The following is a 25,826-nucleotide window of genomic DNA, read 5'->3' on the forward strand; positions in this document are numbered from 1 at the left end:
CGGGGTCACCCTGGACAGGTCGCCAGTCTGTCGCAGGAGACCGAGCCCTAAACAAACTGTATCCAGTATAACATAACTTCAGCTGAGCAAAAACCCTGTATTTTGGAAACCTCATGATAGAATACCACATAAACATTTTATCTGTAACTTTTATTTTTTTTTATTTTTAACCATTTTTCAGACATTACTAGAGAGTTTTTTTTCTCATCTGATGTAAGCTATATGAATCATGATTTTTTTTTATGGATGTCATCATAGTCCTAAGTTTTGTTTCATCAGTAAAATTATCCACGTACTTTTTGAAATTGGATGCATGTGTGAGCTGCTTCACTAGAAGGAAGGCTGAGAAATGACTTCAGCTCATCTTCTTTTGATAATCCAACCCTGCCAGTGAGGGGCAGTCTGTATCATCTATGTGAAGGTATTCATGTGCATGAGTCCAATAATGTTTCATTGTTTTATTAAGAGAGGAAAAATTATTAAGACTTTAAAAACTTTTTGACTCGTTATATCCTCTCTTATGCCCGGATTCAGAAAATGCTGTGTGCAAAGACTGAGATCACGCAGAGATAACGGCGTCACAATAACCAGCATTTATTCAAGACAGATGAATACTATCACCAGAAAAGCACATCACATAACATCAGAAACCTCAGAGCACAAACAACACATGAATTTACCTGAGAGAGGGAAAAAGACAAAAGATGGAAATGACGAACAAAAAGCAAAGACGTCTTTGGAGAAATTGCAAAGAGCAAAATCTAATTTGTTACTCCTATGTAGAAAGTTTTATAATAAAGGCATATTCTTGTCTTTAATTTATTCAAATAAGGCGTATCTTTGCTCATCCAACCAGGAGCTGTCTCTGACCCTCTCCAAAGCCAGATCTTGGAAGCAATCTGCTTCCAAGATCTAAGGCCATTTGTCGCCTCCATCTAAATAACGTGGAAGCAGAGACTCTCCTGAACTCCTGCTGTTTTATGGCTTTTTATGGATCTGTGTGAAAAGCTGGAAGTTCTCCTGATGGTTTGCCACTCAGACAAAGGGCAGATCAAAAGATCTTAGGAAATGATCTGCTGTATCTACAGGTAACATAAAGGACAATAGGGCAGAATAAGTTATTAATTTTAAAACTATAATTAGGCTATTTCAATCAAGACATGTTAAGTTTTGAAACTAACATATTCTAAATTCATTTTCTTAACAGTACAATAAAAAGAGGATTGTGATGAAGAAGTGTGTAAAGATGATTAATGCTTGAAACAGAAGGTAGTGGATGTTATGGCATTCAAACCTCCAGGGAATTCCGGCTTGGCTCATGTGGCTTTATTGGACAGGGCATGATGATGGGAGGGGAGGGGGCGGCAGAGGGTGAGCTCTATTAGTCCATTGTGTCCTCTCTCCCACGGATTGTTCTCTTTATTATAATACCTGACTCGAAGATTGCAGTAGTAGCAGAGGAGCCCTTGGCCTCGCACACACACATGCACACACACTGACACAAATGCCCCTTTTCCACCTGCTCGGCTCTACTCGGCCTGCTTTACCAGCGTTTCCACTGGCATTTTTTCAAGGCCGGCCCTGCTTTCATGGGTGACGCAAGCTTCACTCTTGTTCACTGATTGGCCGTGGGCGTGGTCAGATGGAGCAGCAGAGAGAAGAAAAACGAAGGCGTAATGTTTCAAACTTGTTGCAACACGGAAGTGATGGAAGTTACAAACAAGCGGTGAACAAAGATGTCTGCTTTTCTTTGCATCAGATTTCAATATTCAGCAGCAGCTCGATGGAGACGTGAGGAATGAGTCATTTTTGTCACCGTAGTGGAGAAAACGGAAAGCCTCGTTGGGCGCTTTGGGGCCTGTTGGGAATGGAAATCCCGATCGATGAATCATAATTTGTATTGACACACGGAACATAAAATCAGCCAAGAAAAGCATTCAGATTTTACTTATTTTATTCACTTTCAGCGCTGAAAGGAGACGCTTTAACCATTACATCTGAGAAGAGTTTCTAAAAAAGTCTGTAGCGTCTGAGGAGAAGGAGGAGGGCAGCTGATTATATGGACTGAAGACACTCCCTCAAATCACACCATGCCTCTGTGGCCTGAGAAAACATTTATTTTCCATGAGAAATGAACCTTGGTGTCTTAACAGAATCAAACATGTAACTCTTTACTACAGGCCTTTTGTCTAACAGCGTCTCAACAGGTCGCTGCACGGTGAACACCAACTCAGACACAGTTGATGCCGCTGCTGCTCTCCAGCCAGGTGAGCAGTTTGTAGATATATCTGTCTGGTTGTTACTATATTTAAGGTTGCATACATACAGTCATGGAAGACATTTAAAACACAAAGGTCTGCTGTATTTTTATTGCTCAAACACAATATGCGCATTTTCTGAAGATACTCAGTTACACATTCCTGTTAAATAACTGTCAATATTGTACAGCATGTAGGCCTACATTTGTTTTTTATGTCTTATCTTTGGTGCTTCTATTGCTTCTCATTTTGCTGTTGTTGCATCGGAGTTTCCCCCATTGTAAGATAATAAGACATGTTATATATTCTATTATTGTAAAATGGCTACATATCAGTTCTCTAATTAAATTATGAATTATTAATTGTAGAATTAACAATAAGCCTGAAGGGAACCTTGGTGGTATTTAATCCATGGCTGTATATCTTCAACGGTCTAAAACTTACAAGTAATTACGTTTGATCTTTAATTTACACAACTATTTCAGTTATTTATAATTCTGTATGTCTGGATGGTAAAAAAAAAAGTGTTTGCATATATATAAAGTAACATGTCTGTTTTAAATAATTCCTTCTGTGTATATAATTTCAACATTAGTAACTCTGTTATCTACATTTATGAGTTACAAGACATAACATCTGATTACTTTTCCAGGGAACAGAAGAAGAGGAACATGGCTGACATGATGAACGATGAAGAGAACCGTCAGAACAACTGGATCTCCTTCAGGAGGAAGCAGCTACCAGCAGAGATGGCAGAGCTCCATGAAGAGGGTTGAGGCAATCAGAAGAAAAATAAATGCTGTTTTCTCTTAATGAACAAAGTCTAATTTTTTATACTAACTCCACACATTGTTGTACTTACTGTTGTTTGTATGGCATCAAGGTCCTAATACAATCCTCCCAAAATGTGAGGAGCTTTTGCCAGAGTGAAAATAACATTATATTGTATAAATATTTCATTGTCACTTAAAATTGCAGATTACCAATGAAGGTATCCAAAAGTGAATACATTATCCAGCAGACCAACATTTTGACATTATTATCAAGAACTCAAAATACAAGTCATGTTTGTTAGTTTCTACTTTATACATCATTCTATCCGCTCATTGTTCAGCTGTTTGCCTGGAGAATCTTCAATGTAAGAAAGTGAGAAAATGTGTCCAGTACCTGTAACCTTAATTAGTGATAAACAAGACTGAGTTTAAACTTTTAATTCTTAGAGACAAAAATGTGAAAACATGGAAGGTTTATTTAAATCTAGAACCAGTCAGATCAGAAGGAATACAGCTTTGTTTTCAGTATAACTTGAACCTCAGATGAATCATAATTAAACATATTGAGAAGTTAAAAACAACAGATTGTTAATGCACTTCAACTCTAAGAACATCAGACACATTTTTTAAAATTAGAAATGTTTCGTCAGCACATTGGGGCTCATGTAATTCCTGCTTCAGAAAGGTGAAGGTCTCTGGACATCCTGAAGGTAAAAACCAACTGGCAGTCAGGAAGACGGACACTGATGAGACGTCCTACAACTCAGAGGAGCACAAAGAACCATGATGGTCTGCAGGGACAGTTTAACATCTGAAAACATATTGGAATATATTATGAATGTGTGGCACCATCATGCAATTCTGACACTATTAACACATTAAAAATGGGATTTTCAACAGCTATTGACACCTTGTTCTGCTGTGCGCATGGAGATTGAGGGCTTTCGTCAAGAGGTTTTAGTCAGTCGAACACAGCCAAAAATGGACAAAAACTCTGTGTGTCCGTGTTCCCCTATCACCCACCTCCCCTTGTGCCTAGCAGAGGTTTTCGTATTTAAATGAAGTTGCTGAGAGCCATGCAAATGCAAATCAACTGTTGAGCACCACCTTTTGACTCTTATTCATTTTGTAGCTAATCCCTTTTAATTTCTGTTCACCATAAAGAAGTATGTTTGGAGAAAGAATATTAAAACAATCTCTTATCCATTAAAATATATATTACATGTGTGTTAGGAGCACTGAAAAACTTAGTTTTGGTTGAATTTATTATATAAAAGCAGAATATGCATGATTACATACAACAGACTTTTGTGAAACGTGATCTTACTTTGACATTCCTCCTATCTGAAGATTTATCTTGTGATGGGAGGAATTGCACAACTTAATCAAAAATAAAAATAAAAAACATGTTCCAGAGTGGTAGATTGTACATAAATTATTTTTGTGAATAATATTCAAACTAATGTTAATGTTCACTGATTGCTTTAAAGACCCAGAGTCATGCTATATTGGAGTGGTAGTGGTCATTCCACATCACAATACAGGACTTAAGAAACTACAGATTTTTCAGTATTCAGTTGCTTAACTCTCAAGTTTAAATTGAGGAACAAAATGGTTGAAAGTTTGTGATACCTTCTGATAGAGTATAAACATTTGTATTCTTTTTTTAAAGTTTTGTTAGTTAAGCATTAAATATAACTCACGGATTATGAATCATATTCTGTATAAACTAAAAAGGAGACAGCTCAAAGTAGAATTGAGTAAATTAAACATATATACATCTAAAAACATTTTAGCAATAAATTATAATAAAAATAAAATATACTGTCACGTAACTTTTGAAAAAATAACTTTTACAATGTATTTTTTTCTGTCAACTTTCATTTAACACTCCAGTCCAGTTGGTGGCAGTAATGCGCTTTCATAGTCTGTCAAGAAGCCGCCATGGACCTTACCACAGGGCCCGCCTTTCATTGGCTAATGCCCATTTTACGTCACAGCACAGCTATCACGTGGGTTACCGGCTCACAAACTCATGCTAATGTACATTGTGGACTTACCAGACCAACAGAAAGTTTTTGCGTCAGGACTCGATAAAGAATGGTTCTCCACCGTCAGTGGGGTATCTGTACAGGCGATGTCAGGTATCCTGATCGTGTTTGTGGAACTAAAATTCACAGATTTCCAAAATCTGAAACGGAAAGCCTTGCTTGGATCAAAGCTTGTGCACGACCGCATTTGCAGCTCAACCGTCGTAGGATCAATAAGAACAAAGTGTCTGCTGGTGTAAGTATTATTGCTTTGCTTTCTTTGTGTTTAGTGAATTAAAAAAAAGTCAATAATAAACACATCCATTATGAAAACCTTTTAGCCAAGTACAGCATAATGGCAGTACCGATACAACTTCTACATCCTGAAGCCTGTCAGTTACAGTCTTACGTTAGCTGAACAGATCAATATGCAATGTGTACCGTATCTGACATACATTAAAGATTTTATTTCACCTGAAAAGGCTTTTTACTAAACTGTAATCGTGTTAGCCACGCTAGCTTTTACTAAACTGTAATCGTGTTAGCCACGCTAGCACCGAGTACCGTGTATAAGTCCTAGGCACATTCGAACCCTCTAAACCATGAATGTCCGACTTACCCAGCCTTGCAAGAACAACAGGCATCAGTGATCTTGTCCACAGCTATATTTATGCTGAGGGTCTGAGGATCTGCTGTTTTCCTCATCAACTGGTAGCATTTAGCTGCAACTCGCACAATGTTAGAGGCATCGCGTGGCTAAAACATCTTGATGTTGTCCAAAAAAGATGACATGAACTTGTTGGTTCCCTTGTCCATTGTCGTGGCTGATATTTTGTGAAAATCCGGCAGAAATGCTAAACTAATCGACTCAGAAATACTCTGCAGTCAGTCGAAACGAAAAATCCCAAAGAAGCTAAGCTCTGTGAGGAGGTTAATGTGAGACATGAAGTCATGTGGGACTTTTGAGGGGCGTTTCTGGGCAGAGCTTGGTAAGGTCCATTAAACTCCAGAGGAAGATTTGCACTGGTGGTAATGAGTGCTAACTGCCTACACCCAACATGAACGAAAATATCTGTGCGTTGTGTGAAATGGTGGAAAAAGTCCTATTTCACGGAGTTCCCTTTTCAGTATCATTTTGATATTAAGCAATGTTCCAGCGGAAAACAACAGATGACACCGCGGCGGTCCAACAAGACCGAACTCACGATAAGAAAGCTTTTCTAAATAGTGAGCATGTGGCGTGAGGCCAGTTGCTTTGTTTGTTTCTTACAGAAAGCGGTCTGTTGTTTTCTTAATGTCGAAACAAGTGTAGGGTGAGATTTTGTATTGTAATCTCTGTTACAATGTGATGTTCTGAACTCTTAAAAATACTCGCATCTTCTTTGATTTTTTCAGACCTAAAAAATGGCCAAGCCTGAACAGCCAGACCTCAGACCACGGTGCCGAGGAGCTCTGAGTCCACCAGGACGAAGAGAAATTCAGTAAGTTATGATTTCACATTTAGTGAATAGTGAACACTCGCATATTTGTAAGGAAAACTGATCTTCCCGTTATTTTATTTATTTTGTTGTAACGCAGTACAGCAAGGCAGAGTGTGGAACGCAGTAAAGATCTACAAAATGGCGGACGCAGGACGGCTGTGAGGACGAAGTCATGAAGCGGGTATGTATAATCACTGCATTGATTCCCGACTGTATAATGGTTGGTTGAGAATAATAATAACTTGACAAAAATAAGTAAAATAAGTAAATAATAACTTATTTACTTACGTATTTTTGAGAAAGTGATATATTTGCTACAATGTTTTTTTATTTTACATTTATTTCCACAGACTCCACAGAATGAGTCACATTTGTGTCAATCAGACTCTTCTGGAACGTTCTGATGTCCGTGATGAGGACAGAGATGCAACTGTGTGTGAGTATCTACTATTTTAGAATGTTGATGATATTTTATGCTTCAATATTGTTTATGTACATAATGTAATTATGCTATGTATTGACAATGCACAAAAATGTTTTCCAGCTGCATCAAGGCTCTACTGCCAGTCATCCAGATGTAGCTCAAGAAAGAAGCAGGTAAGATTTATTACTAATCTAGAGATGTCACAAGTACTGTGATTTATTAAAATCCATCAAAGCAAATTATCTGCCTCAGAGTTTGTTGAACTGTTTTAGTATTTATTACCAACTGCTTTTAATTCTTTTTTCTTCCAATTGTTTCCAAGTGTTTTCTGTTTTTCATTAAAGTTTTTATTTTTGTAAGAATGTATTAATGTGCTTTTTGTTAGTTTAATGTCTTATGTGAGCATACTAAGCTGGAAGTTGCCAAACAATTTCACTGTAGTTTCATAATGACTAAAAGATGCCTGTAGCTCATAATGATTGTCTGTTCTGTATTAACAGCTGATGGAGGAAGGCAGAGAGTCCTGGCAGCAGAGGAGGTGGCATTCTGGGAGGATGGCAGCAGCTATGAGGCGGAGTCAGGATGGACCCCAACTTCCTCCAACCAGGAGCTCAGTGACATCAGGACTACAAGACAGGAGAGACGGCGGGGTTTATTTATAAAGACATGAGTGAAAATGTAAACTGTTGATTGCTGTCGATATCTGTCACTGACTAGCTGCATTTGCGTCAGAATACAGGGTCAAAAATCCCACTTTTCGTCCTGTGACACTCATTGCTGTTTTCTGTGTGGAACACGGTGTTAACACAGTATTTTTGACCATTTTTGACAGTGTTCGACTCTCGACAAAAACGTCTTGCCGAAAGCCCTCACAGAATTTCAGAGTTTAATCCAATATAAGACAACGTATGAAATTACAACAGAAACTGTAGAACAACACAGACATACATTCATTTACCTGGGACAATGGAAAATAAGAAGGAAAGAAAGAAAAGCAAAGACATCTTTGGAGAATTGCAAGAGCAAATCTAATTTGTTACTCCTGTATAGAGGTTTATTCTACACACAACTTTATTCCTGTGTATAAAGTTTTATAATAAAGGCATATTCTTGTCTTTTAATTTATTCAAATAAGGCGTATCTTTGCTCATCCAACCAGGAGCTGTCTCTGACCTTCTCTAAAGTTAGAAACTCCCTGCAATTTATTTCCAAGATCAAAGGCCATTTGTCCCCTTTGTCTAAACAAAGTGGAAGCAGAGCTTCTTCTCCACTGGCCTGAACTCCTGCTGTTTTACGGCTTTTCACAGATCAGTGTGGAAAAAATTAAGAGGTCACTAAATTTGTAATTGGAATTTTGGAGACATGTCAGTAATTTATAGGATAGAGCAATGTTAATTTTACTCAAACATACCTAGAGTATACTTAGAGTAAAATCAGAGAAACTGATCATTTTTTCTAGACGTGTGTATATATATATATATATATATATATATATATATATATATATATATATATATATATATATATATACACACACACTCAGTGTGAAACAGAATCTCAAGACTACATCATACCTGCCAACATCTGCTAAAATTAATGAGAGACAACAGTCCTAGTGTGGTCTGCTCCCCCAGAAATTTAAATAAAATCTACTCAAAACTATGTATTTCCAGTCATTTGAAGAACATTTTACTAAATTCATAGGATTAATTAACTTAAAACCAGTTTGTTATCAAGGTAGAAGTTCAGGTGCATGACTAGTGAAAATGAGTCATTAATCTGAACTTTATTTGAAAATCATACTTAGAAATGGTATTACCCTTAATTTCATCTGATTGTTATGTGGCTGTTAGCCTTTTCCCTTTAAACAAGAATGCATGTCCATCTATGGAAAAGTAGACATTATAAAGTCAGGGTTTTGCTATTTCAGTTTACAGTTCATGAAGAGGGCCTATCATAGTTATAGTACAAAACACCTTTCTATTCACAGACACAGAAACAGCCTGACATTCTGTACTGTTCTTTAGTTTTACCTTATTTAAGTGACTCCAGAGAGGTTTGGGTAATTAATTACAAAACAATACAACAGTCACTAACCAAATTTCAAAAAAGAGCAACAAGAGTAACAAGGCTAAACACCAGGATCAGACTAACCCATTATTCATCCAAATATTTTTGACATATACACAGTTTTGTACTGAAGTACAAAAATACTTTTCAAATGAATAAAGCCATTGTTGTACACAATTTCCATTCATAAATATAAAAATTATTCTAAATGAAGTACTGCATTGCCACTTAAAATTGCCCATTGCAAAAACTCACTAAGCATTGCAAATTGCCATCTGAATAAAGGTGCTGATGATACAAGTCTGTCCCCTTAGAGGTGGTTAAAAAAAACTATATAATGGTCTTTATTTTTTTCTTTGGAGGCTGGTTCTAGACCAAATTTACTAGAGGGACCCATGTAGTCCGTTTTTTTTTTAAACAAAATTAAACGGAAACAGAGCAATATTTCATCATTTAATATTGTGAACCAAAGAGCCACTTGTGTCTCCAGAGATTCAGGTTGCAGATCTTGATCTAGCAGATGGAAATTGTGATCCTATCTCAATACAGCAGCTAAAAGTGCAACAATAATTTTTAATTCATTGTTAAAATAAAATTGTGAAGATTTAAAAAAATATGTACCATGAATATTTAAAAAAGACATTTATTTAGTATAATTTCTTCAGAGCCCCTTTTGGCTCCCGTCTAGCCCCTGGGCTGCAGGTCTGGTGTATTTTTGCTTAGCATGTTTTTTCTTAATTGATAGGAAGTCAGATTATCCAAACTGGTAAACCACATTATTAAAATATTAGTAAAATAATACATGAAATGACCACTGAACAATTATTCATTATATATATAAACATTTTTTAATAAAACACATAAAAGTAATGTAATGTAGGAAATATTTGTGTATTTAATGTTAATCTATTAGTATGATTTGTTCTTTAAATGGCCACTTATTATTTTGGCTAATGCTATTATTGTCATGATCGTGTTTCTGTTTATTTTTGGAGTTTTTTGTGTTCAGTTTCCTTCCTGTGTGTCTCTGTCTCTGCGTCTTCCCCGTTGATTGTCTCCCAGGTGTGTATTTAGTCCCACCTGTTGTCTGTGTTCTTCGTTGGGTTCTTGTCTATTGTCTAGCGTCTACTGTCGTCTATTGTCAGTTGTTACGTCGATGCTCTCCAGTGGAACTGCTAAGTCCTGGTTTGCGTTAGCTCTTGTTTTCAGTCTTGTTTCGTCAGTTGCTACCGGTAGTTAGCTGTGCGCTATTTCTCTCTGACGTGCCGTCTGTACTTGGACTGTTAGAGCTTTTCATCAAGAAATCACCATCATCATCATAACCTGGGTCTCAGCGTCTCTCCTCACCACTACCAACCACTATTCCTAACAATTGTATATTAAATGTCATACAAACTCAACATCCTAAGCAAAGAATCAAACCACAATAGTCTACTAAACTCACAATAAGAAACTTAATCATAGCAAAATGTTTTATACCATATCAGCCTCAGGAGATGTTTGAGGGATGAAGAGACTGATTTCTGATTCGTTAGGTTCTAATGGATCTGCAGTTCCTCTCCTGATCCATTCTGTCTATCATACAGCAGCACACTGCGCCACGACGGACACATTTTTTTTGTCAATCAATGTACAGTATCCATCCTAACCGAAATTGTTCAGCTTATAATGCACATCTTTTCACTCACGTCTCTATTTTTAAAAGCGTTTGTGCTTCTAAGGACATGGAATCAAGTAGAAGACATTTTAAAAAGACCTCTTACACACTAAGGGGTATAAATAAATTTCCGCCTGACAAAAACACACAAAAGTAAATCACTTATAGCCTCACAGCTATTAGATTTAATAAGAAACTTTTGGTACCTCTGTAAAGGTAAGATGTCATAGAATGGTTTTCTGGTGTCAGCACCATTGTAGCTTTGACCCTGCCTGAAATATTAGGGACAAAATACAAAATATTTTGCATTTTTTGAATCTCGCCAAAATTTTCTTTGAAATAAACATTGCAAAACACTACCAAAATATTATTTATAGCACAAAAAAGTAGTACAGACTTTTAAATCTAAATGTTGTGTAAAAGTATACCAAATTTGGACTCAATCAGATGAATCATATTTATTTTAGAATGGTATTAGTGATACATTTCTTAGGCGGAGAGGCCATTTGGGCACATTTAGCCAAAAATGTCACCAAACTGTGCCAAATGTGTTTTTTACATCAATACTGGGGGTTTGTTAAAATTTAATAGCTTATTACCATCTAATGACACTTTCTACATATAATAAAACCATTGGTCATGACATTTACCACATTTATATGCAAAATGTACCATTGTGCACAGTGTAATATGTATAATAATGATGACCTGAAAGCTCTTTCTTTGACTCCAAATAGAAAACTTTTATTGAAACAAGATAAAACAGTCAAAAATACTTTTTGAAGTAATTTAAAAGAGCAAATAAACAATTTAGAAAATCCACCACCACCATCACCACCAAAAAAATGGACATCTTACCTCAAAGAAGATGAAGAATCATGAGAGGTGGGGGGAGGTTCAGCTTGATGGTTCGGCTTCCACTTGACTATAAATAAAAATAAAGTATTTGAAGAATTAGAGGTTTATTACAAAGTAATGAACCAAAGTAAACATGAAATCCTTATTAGTAAAATAAAACATATTTTAGTAAAACATAAATAAACAAATAACCACATGGTTTTACTTCCTGCCGTTATTACAAGCATATAATCACAGAAATAAATAAATAAATAAATAGAACCAAAACATCAAATATTTTGTGTGAAATTGCGGGGGGAAACTTACACAACACCGAGATCAAGTCTGTCAGCTGTGTCCTGCTCTTCCTCTTCCTCCTCGTCCGAATCCCACCAGCTATCAGAAGCGTCTTCCAGCTCAAAATCGCTCCGAAATAGTTCTTACAGCGCCTCCAAATCGGACATTTTCCTCCGCGCCATTGAGATAATTTTTCCAAGATTTAGCTCCACTCGTAGCAAATCGAAAAACCGTTGTTGTTCAAAAGCCTTCAAAAGCCTCTAAATCGTCCAGTTTCTGCTGCTATGATCGATTTATCATAAATAAATCAAAACTGAACTCACGGAACCGAGATAACTCCACGTGCTCAGACTCCCGTATACAACACCTGCTTATGCACGGAGAGCGCATGAATTACGCATACATTTAGATCGGGTTCCGGAAAATACGTCATGATTTTGCATAGCCGACATCTTGTGCCATACTCTGAGAGTCTTTCCACTGTCTCGTGAAGCCACAAAATGGCCGTGATGATCAGCTGATCGGGTGTTTTCCGGGCAGTTGCGTCATCGCCCGAGGACCTTTAAATCTCATCAGCTGTTTTTAAATAGCTCTAAAATCTTAACATTTTGGGCAAAACCTTTATATCTTTCAAATAGTTTTTGAAAGATTAAAGCCTCTTTTAGCGGATAATAAAAAAAAAAATGTTAAAGGCACGTGGAGCCTTTGTTTACAGAGCGAGCCGAGGTCACGTGGCAGCTGGACCCACCGGTGGGTCCGTCGGGTTGAACAGGTTTTAATATCAGCTCTCCGCAGCTGCATGGTGTCCGTCTCTAGGCAACCGTGATGGCAGCGTCGGTCTGTAGCATTCAGAGGGTCCTTTTTAGTTCCCGTCATGAGAATTTGGCTCACCTCAATATTTCCTGTGTTTCATTTTGGTCATTATTGTTACACTTAGTGTTGATGTGTGTATGATAGGCGTGTCTATCAAACAATTATGTATTGGTTCAATACGGGACGCACATTTAACGGTCAAATATGGGATGACTCCGTATTTTGCTTTAGCAAACGGGGCTAGAATCGCCACTGACTACTACAAGGGTTATGGTGGTGATGGTGGTTGGAGTTCGCCTCGCAATCGGTGAATTGCTGGTTCAATTTCCATTCCACCCTCCTTTGTCATTGTGTCCTTGGGCAAGACACTTCACCCACCTTGCCTGCTGGTGGGGGTCAGAGGGCACATTGGCGCTGGTCCATGGCAGCCTTGCTTCTGTCAGACTTACTGTAGCCATTTACTACCAGTACCTAAACTAAACCATTACCAGTAGTACAGGTACTACCAGTACCCTAAACTCTATCATTATATCAAATACAAGAACACATACACATGCCCACTCACGCACACACACACAGGCACGCACAACTCATTAAGTGAGGAGAGGTTGTAGTACAGGGCTAATGAAAGCCATGAGACCAGGTTATCCAGCAGAGAACTTCTCCCCTGTTGCTGCAAGCAACACACTTTTGTTGCTAGGCAACGGGTGAAACACAGTCTATGTGTTAGAGATAAGTGGAGTATTTTGCTTCCTGAAAGTTTTGCTGTATTGTCTAATCTGTATCTCCATGTTTGACCATTCTAAGGAACCACAATGGCATAACCCCTTCAGCTTCATCATTGTCAATTATTAAAATTTAACGAGAGGATTGTTAATGCCAGGAAATTGCAAACACCTTAAGAATATTGCTTTAACATGTTTCCTGGTGGGCTGCACCAGGAAACATGTGGCACAGTTGGTAGCGCTGTTGCCTTGCAGCAAGAAGGTCCTGGGTTTGATTCCCGGCCCAGGGTCTTTCTGCATGGAGTTTGCATGTTCTCCTTGTGCATGTGTGTGTTCATGACTCATGCGTAGGATAATTTGGAGAGTTTATGACTCTCCAAATTATCCCCCCCCCACCCCCAGGGTTGAGAGTGTGTGTGATTGTTGTTCATCCTGTCTGTCTCTGTGTTGCCCTGTGATGGACTGGCGACCTGTCCAGGGTGAACCCCACCTCTTGCCCAAAACGTTTGCTGGAGGTAGGCACCAGCAACCCTCCAGACCCCACTAGGGACAAAGGGTGTTAGAAAATGGATGGATGTTTCCTGGCCAGATTAACCTGTATTGGCCCCATGGGGCCCATCAGCCAACTGAGACAGCAACTATTGCTGCTGCTCTCTGTATTAGTAAGATGAAGTGGCTAAGTCTCCACAGCAGTGGTTTTAAATGTTATTGTTAATGAATAACCAATCATCCCCCCAGAGCGAAGGGCAAAACACCAAAAGCTGGCTGTAAAATATACATTTATACATTACCCCCAACAGACCAGCTTCCCTCATGCATGTCATTGTGTGATGCATTGTGTTTTAACTGTGCAGATTAAAAGAGCATCACACATGAGTATATGTGACATAATCAGATTCTCACAGATGAAGATTTTAATAAATGGGTTAATGATGGTGTATTACTGATGTTCAGTCTCCAAATTAATAGCTCCTCCTTGTCTGTTCTACATCCTAGATAAAGCTCACCAAACCCCCACAAGGACAGATATTTCCTCTGAGCAGGTCCCCACTCAGAGGCTGAAAGGATGTTTCTTTTTCGTGAGACATCTGTAGTTGGAGGAGGTGTGAAAGTTGCAAACAGGCAGAATCAAAACAATTACAATCCTTTATATAGTTGTATGCAAAAAATACTTGGTATTTTTGTTTGTACTTTTGAATACAGTAGAACTATATCATCCAACTCCCTTTCTTGTCTTTTACCTACTTGTTATACATCTAATAAATCAAGATCAAATTGTTTTTGTGCATTTATCTTTAAAGGGTTAATATGTAAAATCAACTTTTTTGAGCTTGACATCATGTTATAATGTTATTCCCTCATCATAAACAAACTTGGAGTGCTGCCTTGATTATTTCATGTGTTTTTGAGAAATCCTTTCATCTCCATGGAAACCATTCAGCTGAGCATAACGATTGACTGGACCTCTTCCCGATTTCAAGGCACAGCTCCTCCTCAATGCTGAAGTTTCCAAGCTTCTGAGCTTCTGCCTCACACAGCATCCCTGCACCACAACTGCCCCATTCAGCTCCTTCAGACTAGCCAGCATCAAATAGCAAACATCTGGTGGAACTGCATGAAGTTTTATGAAGCATGGAGTGCCTCCATGCTTCATAAAACTTCATCTCACCATCACTACTTTTCACCCCCTCGGCTCATCCCCCCACTCGGCCGTGTCCATCGACTCCGCCCACTTTGCTGGAATTTTCAGCTTTCAGAGGGGGGATTATTTAAATTTTAAAGAATTATGACATGCTTTCAAAAGAATGCTGTTGATTTTTATCAGTTTAATGGTTTTCTATTAATAGATATCTACCTAATAATCCAGATAGATTGATAGATCATCATAGCACATGCTCCTTCAATGCAGAAAGAGCATGTGCTAAAATCAATAGTAGTCACACCCACGAGAAAGAAACAAATGCACCCTAGTGAAAGCTCCCAACCTCATGGGACAGTTGCCAGGGAACGGTATTTTTTGTTCCGCCAGAGAGCACAAAAGAATTTGCAAGCGAGCAGATAGGTTTACAAGTTGTGGGTTAGGGGTTACGGTAGATCAATCCTAACCTTAATCCCTAACCTCATTCTGCACAGAATGAGGAGAAAATCTGAGAGTGAACACAAAGATTTGAGAGAGCACAGAGAATATTTGAAAGAGACCAGAAGTTTTGAGTCCAAGCATTACAAGTTTTGAGAACAGAGATGAAATGCTGCTTGCAACTGAAGATATGTGCTCTTGACTTAGGGCAGTAAAATTTCCCCATACATATCTAGGAAGGATGCCCAAGCATGCCTGTCCCTTCAGACACTCTTTGAAAAGCAAAGAAAATGATTGAACAGATAAATGAAAGAACAGAAGGAATGATAGATTGATTATTTTTCTGAGGGTTCACTGAAAAAAAATAAAATAAAGTGAAGTAATGTACAGACCAAAAACGGAAGCCTCTTTCAAACCCAAAAGAGTTACTTATAAGTTAAATCAATTTGCATTCATCTATTTGCAATGTGTATTACAAAAAGATCTGTACCCCTCCACGGGTGAGGCTGCACAATCTTGTAATGTTTGTACTGACCAGTAGATGGCAGCATTGAATAAAAACTAAGAAGGGTGGTTGCTACCAAGAAAAGTGCAATAAATGACTTCACAAAACATTAATGACTTGCTAGAGCAGCACATAAAGGCCATGTTTGCGCCATTAGTATAATGCTAACATTGTAATGGTAGTTATAACAATAATAACAATGCAGGTTTAGGCTTCATCGAGGCCATTTGCAAACAGTTTCACTGTTTAATGTTGCTCGCAGTAATTTTGTCACTGCATTACACTGCTATCTTAAAGTGAGCCAGGTTAACCCAAATCACACATTTCTTCTGCTGATGGTGGTTTCAGCATCATGGACAGGGAATGCCTGATGAGTCTGTGATGTGAAAAACATTCATGTTTATTGGATGGTTTTTGCAGCAGCACTTCATCCTGTTTTCCTTTTAAATATAAACAAAATTTCTCCACATCCGCAGATATGTGTGGATATGCCTTTAGAGTAAAAGGATGGATGTATTGTTCTTTGTGTTTGCTCCGGAGCTGTGAGATCTCCAGAGCAGACAGCAATCAGACGATACCATGATTGGTTTAGTAACAGGGGAGATCTCAGAAACAACAGAGCACATCTTATCCCCTCTGTCTTCTGTCATAGTGGCACCTCCCTACCTACCTAGCTTTCCAAAGGACAGACGCTGATACTCCCTTGTCCTCTGGCTCCTCCCACTCGCTGTTTCCTCTGGCATCTCCCTCTACTGTCTCCTTACCATTTTTCATACCGTGCCGACTTGTGCCTGATCAGAGATCAGAAGGGAGCAAATCAAAGGTTTCCTACGTTTCCATGGCACCCTCTCCTTTCTCTGCAGACTGAGCTGGGAGGGAGGGGTGGAGTTCCCCCTGCCTTTCTGTCTCTTCCGAGCTTCTGGATTGGTTGTTGGGCTTACCTCTCTGTGATGTGTGCCAGAGCAGCATTCTTCCTTTTCTGACCTTGTCTCAGATGCAGTTGCCCAGGCACCAGGGAGGGAGGCTTTCAGCACACACTCACACTTTGTGTCTGGGTGAAGAGATCTGCTGGGTTAGAGGATTAAGCCGGACAGTTTGTCCTTGGAAACTGCCCCGGTGAGGTGAAGCTGATATCCGTGGACTGGCAGGTCCTTGGAGCTATTCAGACGAGGTTTCTGAGAAGACTTCTGAAAGTAATCTAAAGGTCTTGTCGCTGTGGGAACAGTGAGAGGCCATGGCTCACGCCGCAGCTCAACTTAAGAAGGCCAGGTCCGAGATGGACCAGCCTCCGGACCTGAAGGCTCTGGAGAAAGCTAGAGAGAAGAGGCGCCGTTCCAGGGAACGGGCTGAACGCAAGCGGAAGGTAGCACACTTAGAACCATCCACCCCTTCCCACTCTTATGGACAATCAGTGCTTCAATGTCAGTGATCATTAGTTCAAGTCTTATCATCATCAAATGTCACCTCACCCTTTGAAACCAAAGGAATCTTTGACAAAGTCATATATAAAAGACTTAACATGAGTTCTCATCATTTTCTGTATTCTGGCTGAAAATGTCCATTTCCACCCTCATGATTCTGTCATCATCCAGGTAATTGTTGGGGAATTCATGGGGATGTAAACCTGAACATAGTCAAGGGTCTACTGATCAGGAAAAAAGCAATATCCAAATGCTGCAAACTTTGTTCAGTGATGAAAACCATTTGCCAACCATTAAACCTCATCCAACACACATCACTGTCAACTTAGATTCCAGCTCAAGTAAAACAACTGAATGCAGGCTGAGTGAACCTTGATGCTAATATTGTGGCTCTTTCTCTGGTGTCAGCTATACCCTGACACCAGATCAAGCCCTGTTCATCTGTAGGCATATTTACGCAGGGAGGTTTGTGGTCCATCATACGCTTTGAATGCAGGTTCAATGTTGATGTTTGTATTTTTGCAGGCAAACAGAATAGGTTCCCTGCTGTGCTTTCATTGGTAAAGGTTCACCTCTGACATCATTTTAATGCAGTTTTTCCTCCATTATGCCAATTCAGGCAATATGATCTTTTTCTATGTTTTGACAGGAGAAGGCATGTTGTCATTAAATATGAACTATAATCAGCCTGGATCACTGCATGCTGAGCTTGTTTGATAAAAGGAAGAACAGTAAAGTTTGCTTCATTTTCTTAGCCTAACATCTGATTGACTAGAACAACCTGAATGAGCTACACTATTGAATAGGAACCAGTTAAATTGAAGGTAGTATTTCTTTTTGCCAGAACTGAATCACTTTTTTTCATTTCTGTTTGAATGGACTGAGATAATAATAATAATAATAATAATAATAATAATAATAATAATAATAATAATAATAATAATAATAATACATTTAATTTGTATCGCACTTTTCATTAGAAAAAATCTCAAAGTGCTAAGATGGCAGGGTTTCCCCCAGAAAACTTGCTCAGCCCAGTGGTCGGGGTGCAGAGGTGGTCCACCATGCTTTTCTGTTAAAAGATGTTAAAAGATGTTGAAAACATTGCCAGCGAACCGCTATTTGAACCCACAACTAGTCTTAAAAACAATAAATAAAAAAAAAATACAATTAAAATGAATATCAATTATTTGCACTTCTGTTTAATCCAAATTATGTCAGCGGCTCTATAAGGACCCTCGGGGATTCAGAGACCCCATAAATGCTAATATTTTAACACAAACTACAGATACATAAATGTAAATTTTTTTGTATTGAGATTATAGATTAAAATTATAGATTAAAATATTTTAATTCGTTTAACATGAAAATGTAAGATTTTGAGGAGCGGTCAAGTTTACTTTGTAAAAGTTCAAAGAACAATATTCATAGTTAGTTTGTTTTGTTACCATAGCAACAATCTGATGCTCCGAGTTTAATCTTTGAGTTTGAGCTCTGTTTGTTCACAAATGCAAATTTGTAAACTTATTGCTTTTTATGTTGGCCAGTTAAACTATTCCTCATCTCCCATATTTCACTAAATCTAACACCGAAGATGTTAGAGGTGCTGATGTTTTTAGCAGCAATAGGGGCCCCTAAGTCAAATTCTGCTCAAGGCCTCACACAGCCGAGAACCGGCTCTGCATGATAAATTAAATCTGCTGCACTACGCAGAGATGCGCAACAAATGGGATATTTAATTTAATGCTGCTAAAGTGCCATTAGTAGCTCTTCCATTTCATGTCTGTTGAGTTTTTAATAAGTCACAGAAACTGTTTTGGTTGCTCAACTTTATGGGACGAGTTTTTCTGATCTCTGCGCAGCCGCATGCATCGACTCTGTCTGACTAAGAGGACAAAGCATAAGCATTTGATATGGTTTGATTATTCGTAAAAAATAATAATAAAGTAATATAAAACCAGAGTGAAGGGTGACTAAGAGGAGAGCACGGAAGCTCTTCACTGGGCTGAACCTGCATGATGAGGTTAGTGCTGCTTGGTTAACCACTAATGTTCCGGCTAACTGGGATCACATACATAAAGTTTATAGGGTAGACAGACAGAACCACATGCTGGGCATGCGGTTCACATTGAGCTGCGCAACCAGAGCTAACGCGGTTTGTTTTAAACTCCTTCCTTGATGCAGAGTTCTCCAAAGAAACATAATTCCTCACAGGAGGTTGATGTACATATCCATACAGGATATGTACATCTCTTGAGGCTCTTGAGGCCTTGATCTGATCCCTGATATATATGCTTCCCATCAGCTTGTGTCGAGTTTGAGTGAAAGAGGCGTGCGCAATCCACACTGAGATAAACTTTAGACATTCAGCTGCTGCAACGCGCAGAGGCGCCAACGGTGGGATTGGCCTGCTCTGCCAGCTTTAAATGCATAAACTATAAACTTATCTTCTATAAACTTATCTTTTAGGAATAAATCTGCTTTGCCAATGAAACATTTAGAGCAAAAGAGACGCTTGCAATCTGGCTTTAAAAAAAAAAGAAGCGGTTATTATTATTAGTTTTTTAATTATTATTTTCCTAAAAACAAAAACAAGCAAGGGTGCTAGTGAAGCATGGCTTGCTGCCAGGCTTATAATACACTGGTGGAAACCCTGGATGGTATGCAGGGCTGAATGAGTTTCAGTCAGGTTTTGTAGCTCCTCATAGCACTTGGTCACCAATATTCTCTTGGCTTCAGATTATGGACTTCTCTTTTCTGGTTTTGCTAGATCTCAGTGTTGCTTTTGACACACTTGACCACAATATTCTCTTAGAATGGCTTGAACATGACAGTATCAAGGAAACAGCACTAGCCTTTCATTTAAATTCTGCAGGACATTGGCTCTTGAGGTCTTCCCATCAGAATGGGAAGCATATATATCAGGGATCAGATCAAGACCTCATGAGATAAAATTCCGCTGTTATGCTTAGGATATTCAGCTCTATATATCCATAAACCAGCTATTTAAATTTTGTGTTAATCACGTGTCTTTCATCTCTGGAATATGTTTAAAATGATCCTGTAAGAAATATCCTGTGTAGGAGTGATGCTGAAAAACTACTTCTTGCATTTGTTATTTCAAGGCTGTAATTCTTTACTATCAGGAAGTCTACAGAGAACAGCTGATCCAAAAACCTGCAGATTTCTTATGAAAATTAAAAAGAGGGATCATGTTTTTCCTCTTTTAGCTTCATTGGTTCTCTGGTAAATCCAGAATAAAATTTAAGATTTTACTTCTTATAGTAAAAGCCATCTGAGTAATGAGGAGCATCTCAGAAAATTTTAGAAACATGAAGGACAATGCACTTGAGTGCTGCAAATTATTTTATCAGTTTACTTGTGGGCATTGTAGTGGTCTTTGAAATCTACATTTTTAAAACTTTCAGCATCATGGATCAAAATTAGAATCACTTATATTGCCGTTGCCAATAAACAAGTTCACAGGCTAGTAAATTGTTTTAATGTATTGATGCAAAACAAATAATGAAATAAAACGTGAATATGAAAAAGAAAAATATGTATGCATGTGGAGAGTAGCAGATGGATAAAGTGACTGTGTTAATTAACTATTATTTATAAATCTAATGGCTGAGAGTAAGAAACCGTTCTTGTGGTATGAAGTTCTGGTCTGGCTGGACCGTAGTCTTCTACCTGAGGGTCTTCTACCGTAGTCTTCTACCTGAGGAGAGAAGGAACCTAGAACACAGCCTGTTTAACCTCCTCCGCAATCCAACCTGCATGACCTAAAGTCCTGGAGGAGTACAGGATCTGTAAAGGTCAGAGGTGGTAGCTGATCACCTTCTCAGAAGTGCACATGACGCGTAGTAATCCATGTTTCTTCCTCGTTGTGTCATAAATTGTGGTTTGTAGTGATGAGGATAAAGCGGTGGGACCCAGATATGAGTAGAAAATGGTTGGTTTAATGATCAGGTAATACGGAGAACAACGGGGAAGAACAACAGATAATCCAACAAGGAACAGGAGGTACAGGTGAACTTAAATACACCCAGGGAAAAATAAGGGAACAAGGGACAGATGAGAACAATAAGGGGCTAGACACGGCAGCACAGGGACTAATTTAACTAACACACACAAAAACCCACATCCTTGCAGGTTGTGGACTGAGTGTACCATGTGGTGATGGAGTAGGTGAGGATGGATTCAATGATGATTGTATAAAACTGCACTTAATGCTAAAGTTTTTTTTTTGTTGAAATTCAAGTTTATATGGCAATTTACATTTAAATTTAATGTAGCCTCGATTCGATGTCGGTGTGAACAGTTTATTACTCTGACAGAAGTGCATTCACAGAAGAGACGACATCACATGCAGCATGCTGTGGCATAAGAAAGACAGAACATGCCCCCCTTCACCTTATTTAGTCCCACTGGATTATCAGTTTCTGAAATTGTATTCCTTGTCTTAGATTTTTTAAAAATAGGCCGGCAATGGAAAACATTGGCCAGAGTGATTTTGACACATCTGACACACTTCCACATAAACTTTGAATGTAAACCAGACTAGCATACACACCCATCGAACTTTGCGTTTTTGATGCGCTTAACACGTTTAGTGTGAGCGCACCATTACAGTAAAGTCTTCCTCTGGTTGCCTTGGGTTCACTTTTTGTCACCACCTGCAGAATAACAGCAGATTGCTTAGCTGTGACATGTTCTTTCATTGTTAACCTGTCAAAATGAGCTTTACAACACATATAGTTTGGACTATGGAGTAGCGCATAGGTGAATTATCAGAAAAAACTACTTTAACAAGTAAACTACAGCTATGAATTCTGAAGGCATTGGTTCATATGGCAGATTCAAATTCTGTTGCTTGTCTGCAGAAAACATCTTATCCAGAGTAAGTCACCTTGACAACAGAGCCAGCTGTTACGTTAAAAACTTGTCTGACTCTCATGTTGTGCCTACTTGGTTCATCATCCCCCCAAAGGAACTGTTATGAAGCTCCTTCCTTCTAATTGAAATGGATCGAACGATTACATAATACCCCCGTTTAATCTTTCCCTCCCCTACTTCTTTTTCCTGTCACTATCTCTAAATGATAGCAGCAGATTGAACGTGTGGTACAAATCTGCTACAGGGACGTTTGTGGTAGTAATCCATTTGCTTTTTCTTCAGCGCAGCTTCTGTGCCATTTGTACTTTTCAGTTTTAACCTCCTCACATTACTCGTTTAGTAAATGCACTTCAACTAAAACATTGGAGTTGTATTTTTAGGGAGCTTGAGAAACAGATTGACATAAGGGATTCATAATGGATGTTTTACCAAACACCTGCCCCAGAGAGCTTTGAAGGCTGAATGACAAGAGATTTGAAGGGCAGAGACTTGGCAGATCATTCTAATGAAATGGCTTGTTGGTTCAACATTATGCTGCAAGGAGTACTTGGTATAGAATCTGTGTTTAAAGTGTTTCTCCCTCCTTCCTCTGCTTCCTATTGCTCTGTTACACCAGAGTGGAAGCTTTTCTGTTACAGTGAAGAGACGGCAGGATTTATGAGATCTCTAAGAGATGAACGTGTAGATATTCAAATCGGCTAAGGAATCCTGATTCAGAGTGAGGTTGAAGACAATGCTTTGGTCCAATGACATAACTGGTACACAACTTTATATGAAACCTAAAATAGATGCTTATGTTCCAATTTTGACGTGTAGATGTTTTGAAAGTTTTTAATTGTACCTTCATTATTTGCTTGTTGTTCCACTATATAATTTGAAGCAATCTGCTGGGTTTCTTTAGATAAAACAAACTAATTGGACTAATTAATTTGAGCATACTGTACTGTTTGATAACTAGGATCAATAGGAATATGTGTATAATTAAAATGAAATTATTTTTTGTAAAGTGCCTGGAGACATTTGTTTGTGAATTGGTCCTTTTTTATTAAGTCAATATAGTTTTCTATTAAAATGTCATTAATTGCAACTAATTAATTAAGGACCCTGCAATTAACTCTTTTAAACATATTAAAGGAGTCCCACCACTAATGTTTTACGTGGAGTTTTTGGGCTCTCTTGTTGTAGTTAACATTTAAAATAGTTTAGCTAACTTTGAATTTATATGTGAAATCCATGTGCCTATCTTTCTCCATGGATATGTCTGTCACTCTGTTGTTAGAATCATCCTTGTTTGCATTCATTTTTTAAAATGTCTGCTTCATTGGATCATCTTCAGGATGATCCTGGAGATCATCCATTGCCAGCTGAAACATAATTGCCCATGCAGTAATTATCCAATAGGAGGCTCGTACCTATTTCCTTACTTAAATCCAGGTGGTGACCTTCTTTTTGGCCAGGGAATGTAATGTCCCCAATAAGAGGCTACATTTAGATGTAATATTGCACCTGTTGTGGCTTTATTGTCGGTTCTAATCTATGTGGAAAGGTATTACAAAGCTGATGGCTTTGCAGTGATTGGATCAAACAATGTATCAATAAAATTGAGGGGGTTTTTTATCAGGCCCTCAGTATGTTGTCTCTGTACTGGTTTGTATGGTACATCAAACCTTCCACCCACTTCCATTCCATTCCAATATTGTGCTATCCCAGTGGCAAAGCCTCCTTACCTCTGGTCTAATCTGTGGCCACGGCTGAGTGCACAGCTGATAGTTTTCATAATAGATGTTAATCTCTGCTGTTTACTCGCCCCCGCACCTCCCTGTGCTCTTTTACAGAACCTGTCTTGTGCTACATGGTCCATCTTCCAATTTACCTTTTGGTCTTCATAAGGCATTATTCAAAAACCTAAAAAACCAGAAGTTAATTTACATTAATGAACAACTTGAACTTGTTTTGCAATAAAAGAGTAAAATTTTCACCCTAGTTACCCATGCATGCAAACCACCTCACTGAGTGGTATGTGGATGCTGGTCATGTACCACAGTGTGATGCTGAATTTGGATTGGTAAAATCCCGGATTAGAGCATTTATAATCTGGCTGCTGTGGCAATGTGGGACCCTGCAGCTCATCAAAAATACCAATCCCATCACCACTAGAAACGTGTGGGGGGAAAGGGGTTCTGCTGTGGACATATGTTGAGACAAACTAGTTAACAGCACTATACGTAGCAGTAGAGGTGTCACTTTGACTCTATTCTGGGGGGGTTTCAATATTTTCTCATGTTTTCCATGTGATGCCTGCCGCCTACCCTACATTAATGCAATCTGTGCTTATTTGTGAAATGGCTTAGTAATTTTGCTCATTATTATAGGCCATCTGGGTATCTGGAAGATCTGAACAAACAAAGTTCAGTGAGAATTTGCATAAAACTGGTCTGATGTTGGGTTCTAACAGTGGCAGAACAGTTGATGATGATGGTGATGATGATGATATGATGCATAATAAAAGTGGAAAAGATAACCCAAAAGTGCTTAGTTGAAGTGAAAACTATTAGGAAATATGTCTGCCTTGCAGTCTTTCAGTAAAAATTTTATTTTGGAGTCTTCTTTACTTAGTTCTGCATTTTGGGGGCATTTGTCCATTTTTGGTTTTGCATTAAATACATACAGCTGTCTAAATTCCAACTGAAGGCACATAGTCTTTCTGTTTGGTAAATTTAACAATGACTGATGGAAAGGCTGAAGTCCATGACAGTTGTGACACCAGAGCAGCCTCTGACAGTCATAATAGTCTGTTGGGCTTAATGGATGAACAGTAATCAGCTGGCTAGAAACTGACAAATTCTCTTTTTCCAAACAGTGAAGTCATCAGTAAGCTCAGTATGGAAGTTCTTTCAAGAAAACTTGAAGATAGCAATTTTCAGTAAGGGTGAGTTCTGTTTGAAAATGAAGTCAGCGGTAATACAGCTGTAAGACAAAAAAAAAAAGAACTCCCCACATATCAGCAAATTGGTGGATATCTGATGCGTTTCCTCATCTGTAATTGTAACGTTAAGCTCTGATTTCCATTTTTCTTTTATAAACTTAGTTGATCGCTTACTCATTATCAATTTTGACATAAAGTAAGTATGATTTTAATTTTTATTCCATTGAATGAATTAATCACAGTTTTAATCACACCACTCATTTCCACAGAGGGATCCCATCAGATTTCTATGTCATGAGTCTACAAGTTTTCTGAAAACTCTCCAGCTCCCTGTTCTTCTGTAGAGTATACCATGCTGTGACCCCCTTGTTTACTCATTGTTTGAATCCTTAATCTTATATTGTTGGCTTAAAATCGCTATCATACACTCTAAAAAGTGTTTTTGGGCTGCAGTTCATAAGTCCATAGACTTATTTGCATTAATTTCACTTAATTCTTTTGCTTTTGCTATGACAACTTACTTTTTTGTGTTTATTTAACTCAAAACTTACAAATCTTAACCTAAAGGAACTTTTCACTTTGACTTTACATGAAATAATTAAGTTTGATACCACATTTGTATCCCTCGTCTAA

At 38.3% G+C, this 25,826-nt stretch overlaps 1 protein-coding gene and 1 long non-coding RNA gene across 5 annotated transcripts in view; both read left to right on the top strand.

The window, feature by feature from the left end:
* ank2b (ankyrin 2b, neuronal) overlaps positions 1-25,826 on the top strand; it is a 215,531-nt gene that overhangs the window by 22,328 nt on the left and 167,377 nt on the right. For 2 of the 4 annotated variants that reach the window (XM_017310416.2, XM_017310417.2), the window contains exon 1: positions 16,728-17,310. The exons of the other annotated variants lie outside the window; for them this stretch is intronic. In XM_017310416.2, the coding sequence (XP_017165905.2) occupies positions 17,182-17,310 (129 nt within the window). In that variant the 5' untranslated portion in view covers positions 16,728-17,181. Of the gene's footprint in view, positions 1-16,727; positions 17,311-25,826 lie in introns of those variants that run through there. 4 annotated transcript variants of the gene reach the window in all.
* On the top strand, positions 6,756-8,422 carry LOC145548655 (uncharacterized). The gene is made up of 3 exons (XR_014084664.1): positions 6,756-6,978; positions 7,087-7,139; positions 7,467-8,422. It is a non-coding gene; the product is annotated as an uncharacterized LOC145548655 (long non-coding RNA).

Source organism: Poecilia reticulata, chromosome 18 (assembly GCF_904066995.2).
Source record: "Poecilia reticulata chromosome 18, P_reticulata-male-v2, whole genome shotgun sequence".
NCBI lineage: Eukaryota > Metazoa > Chordata > Actinopteri > Cyprinodontiformes > Poeciliidae > Poecilia > Poecilia reticulata.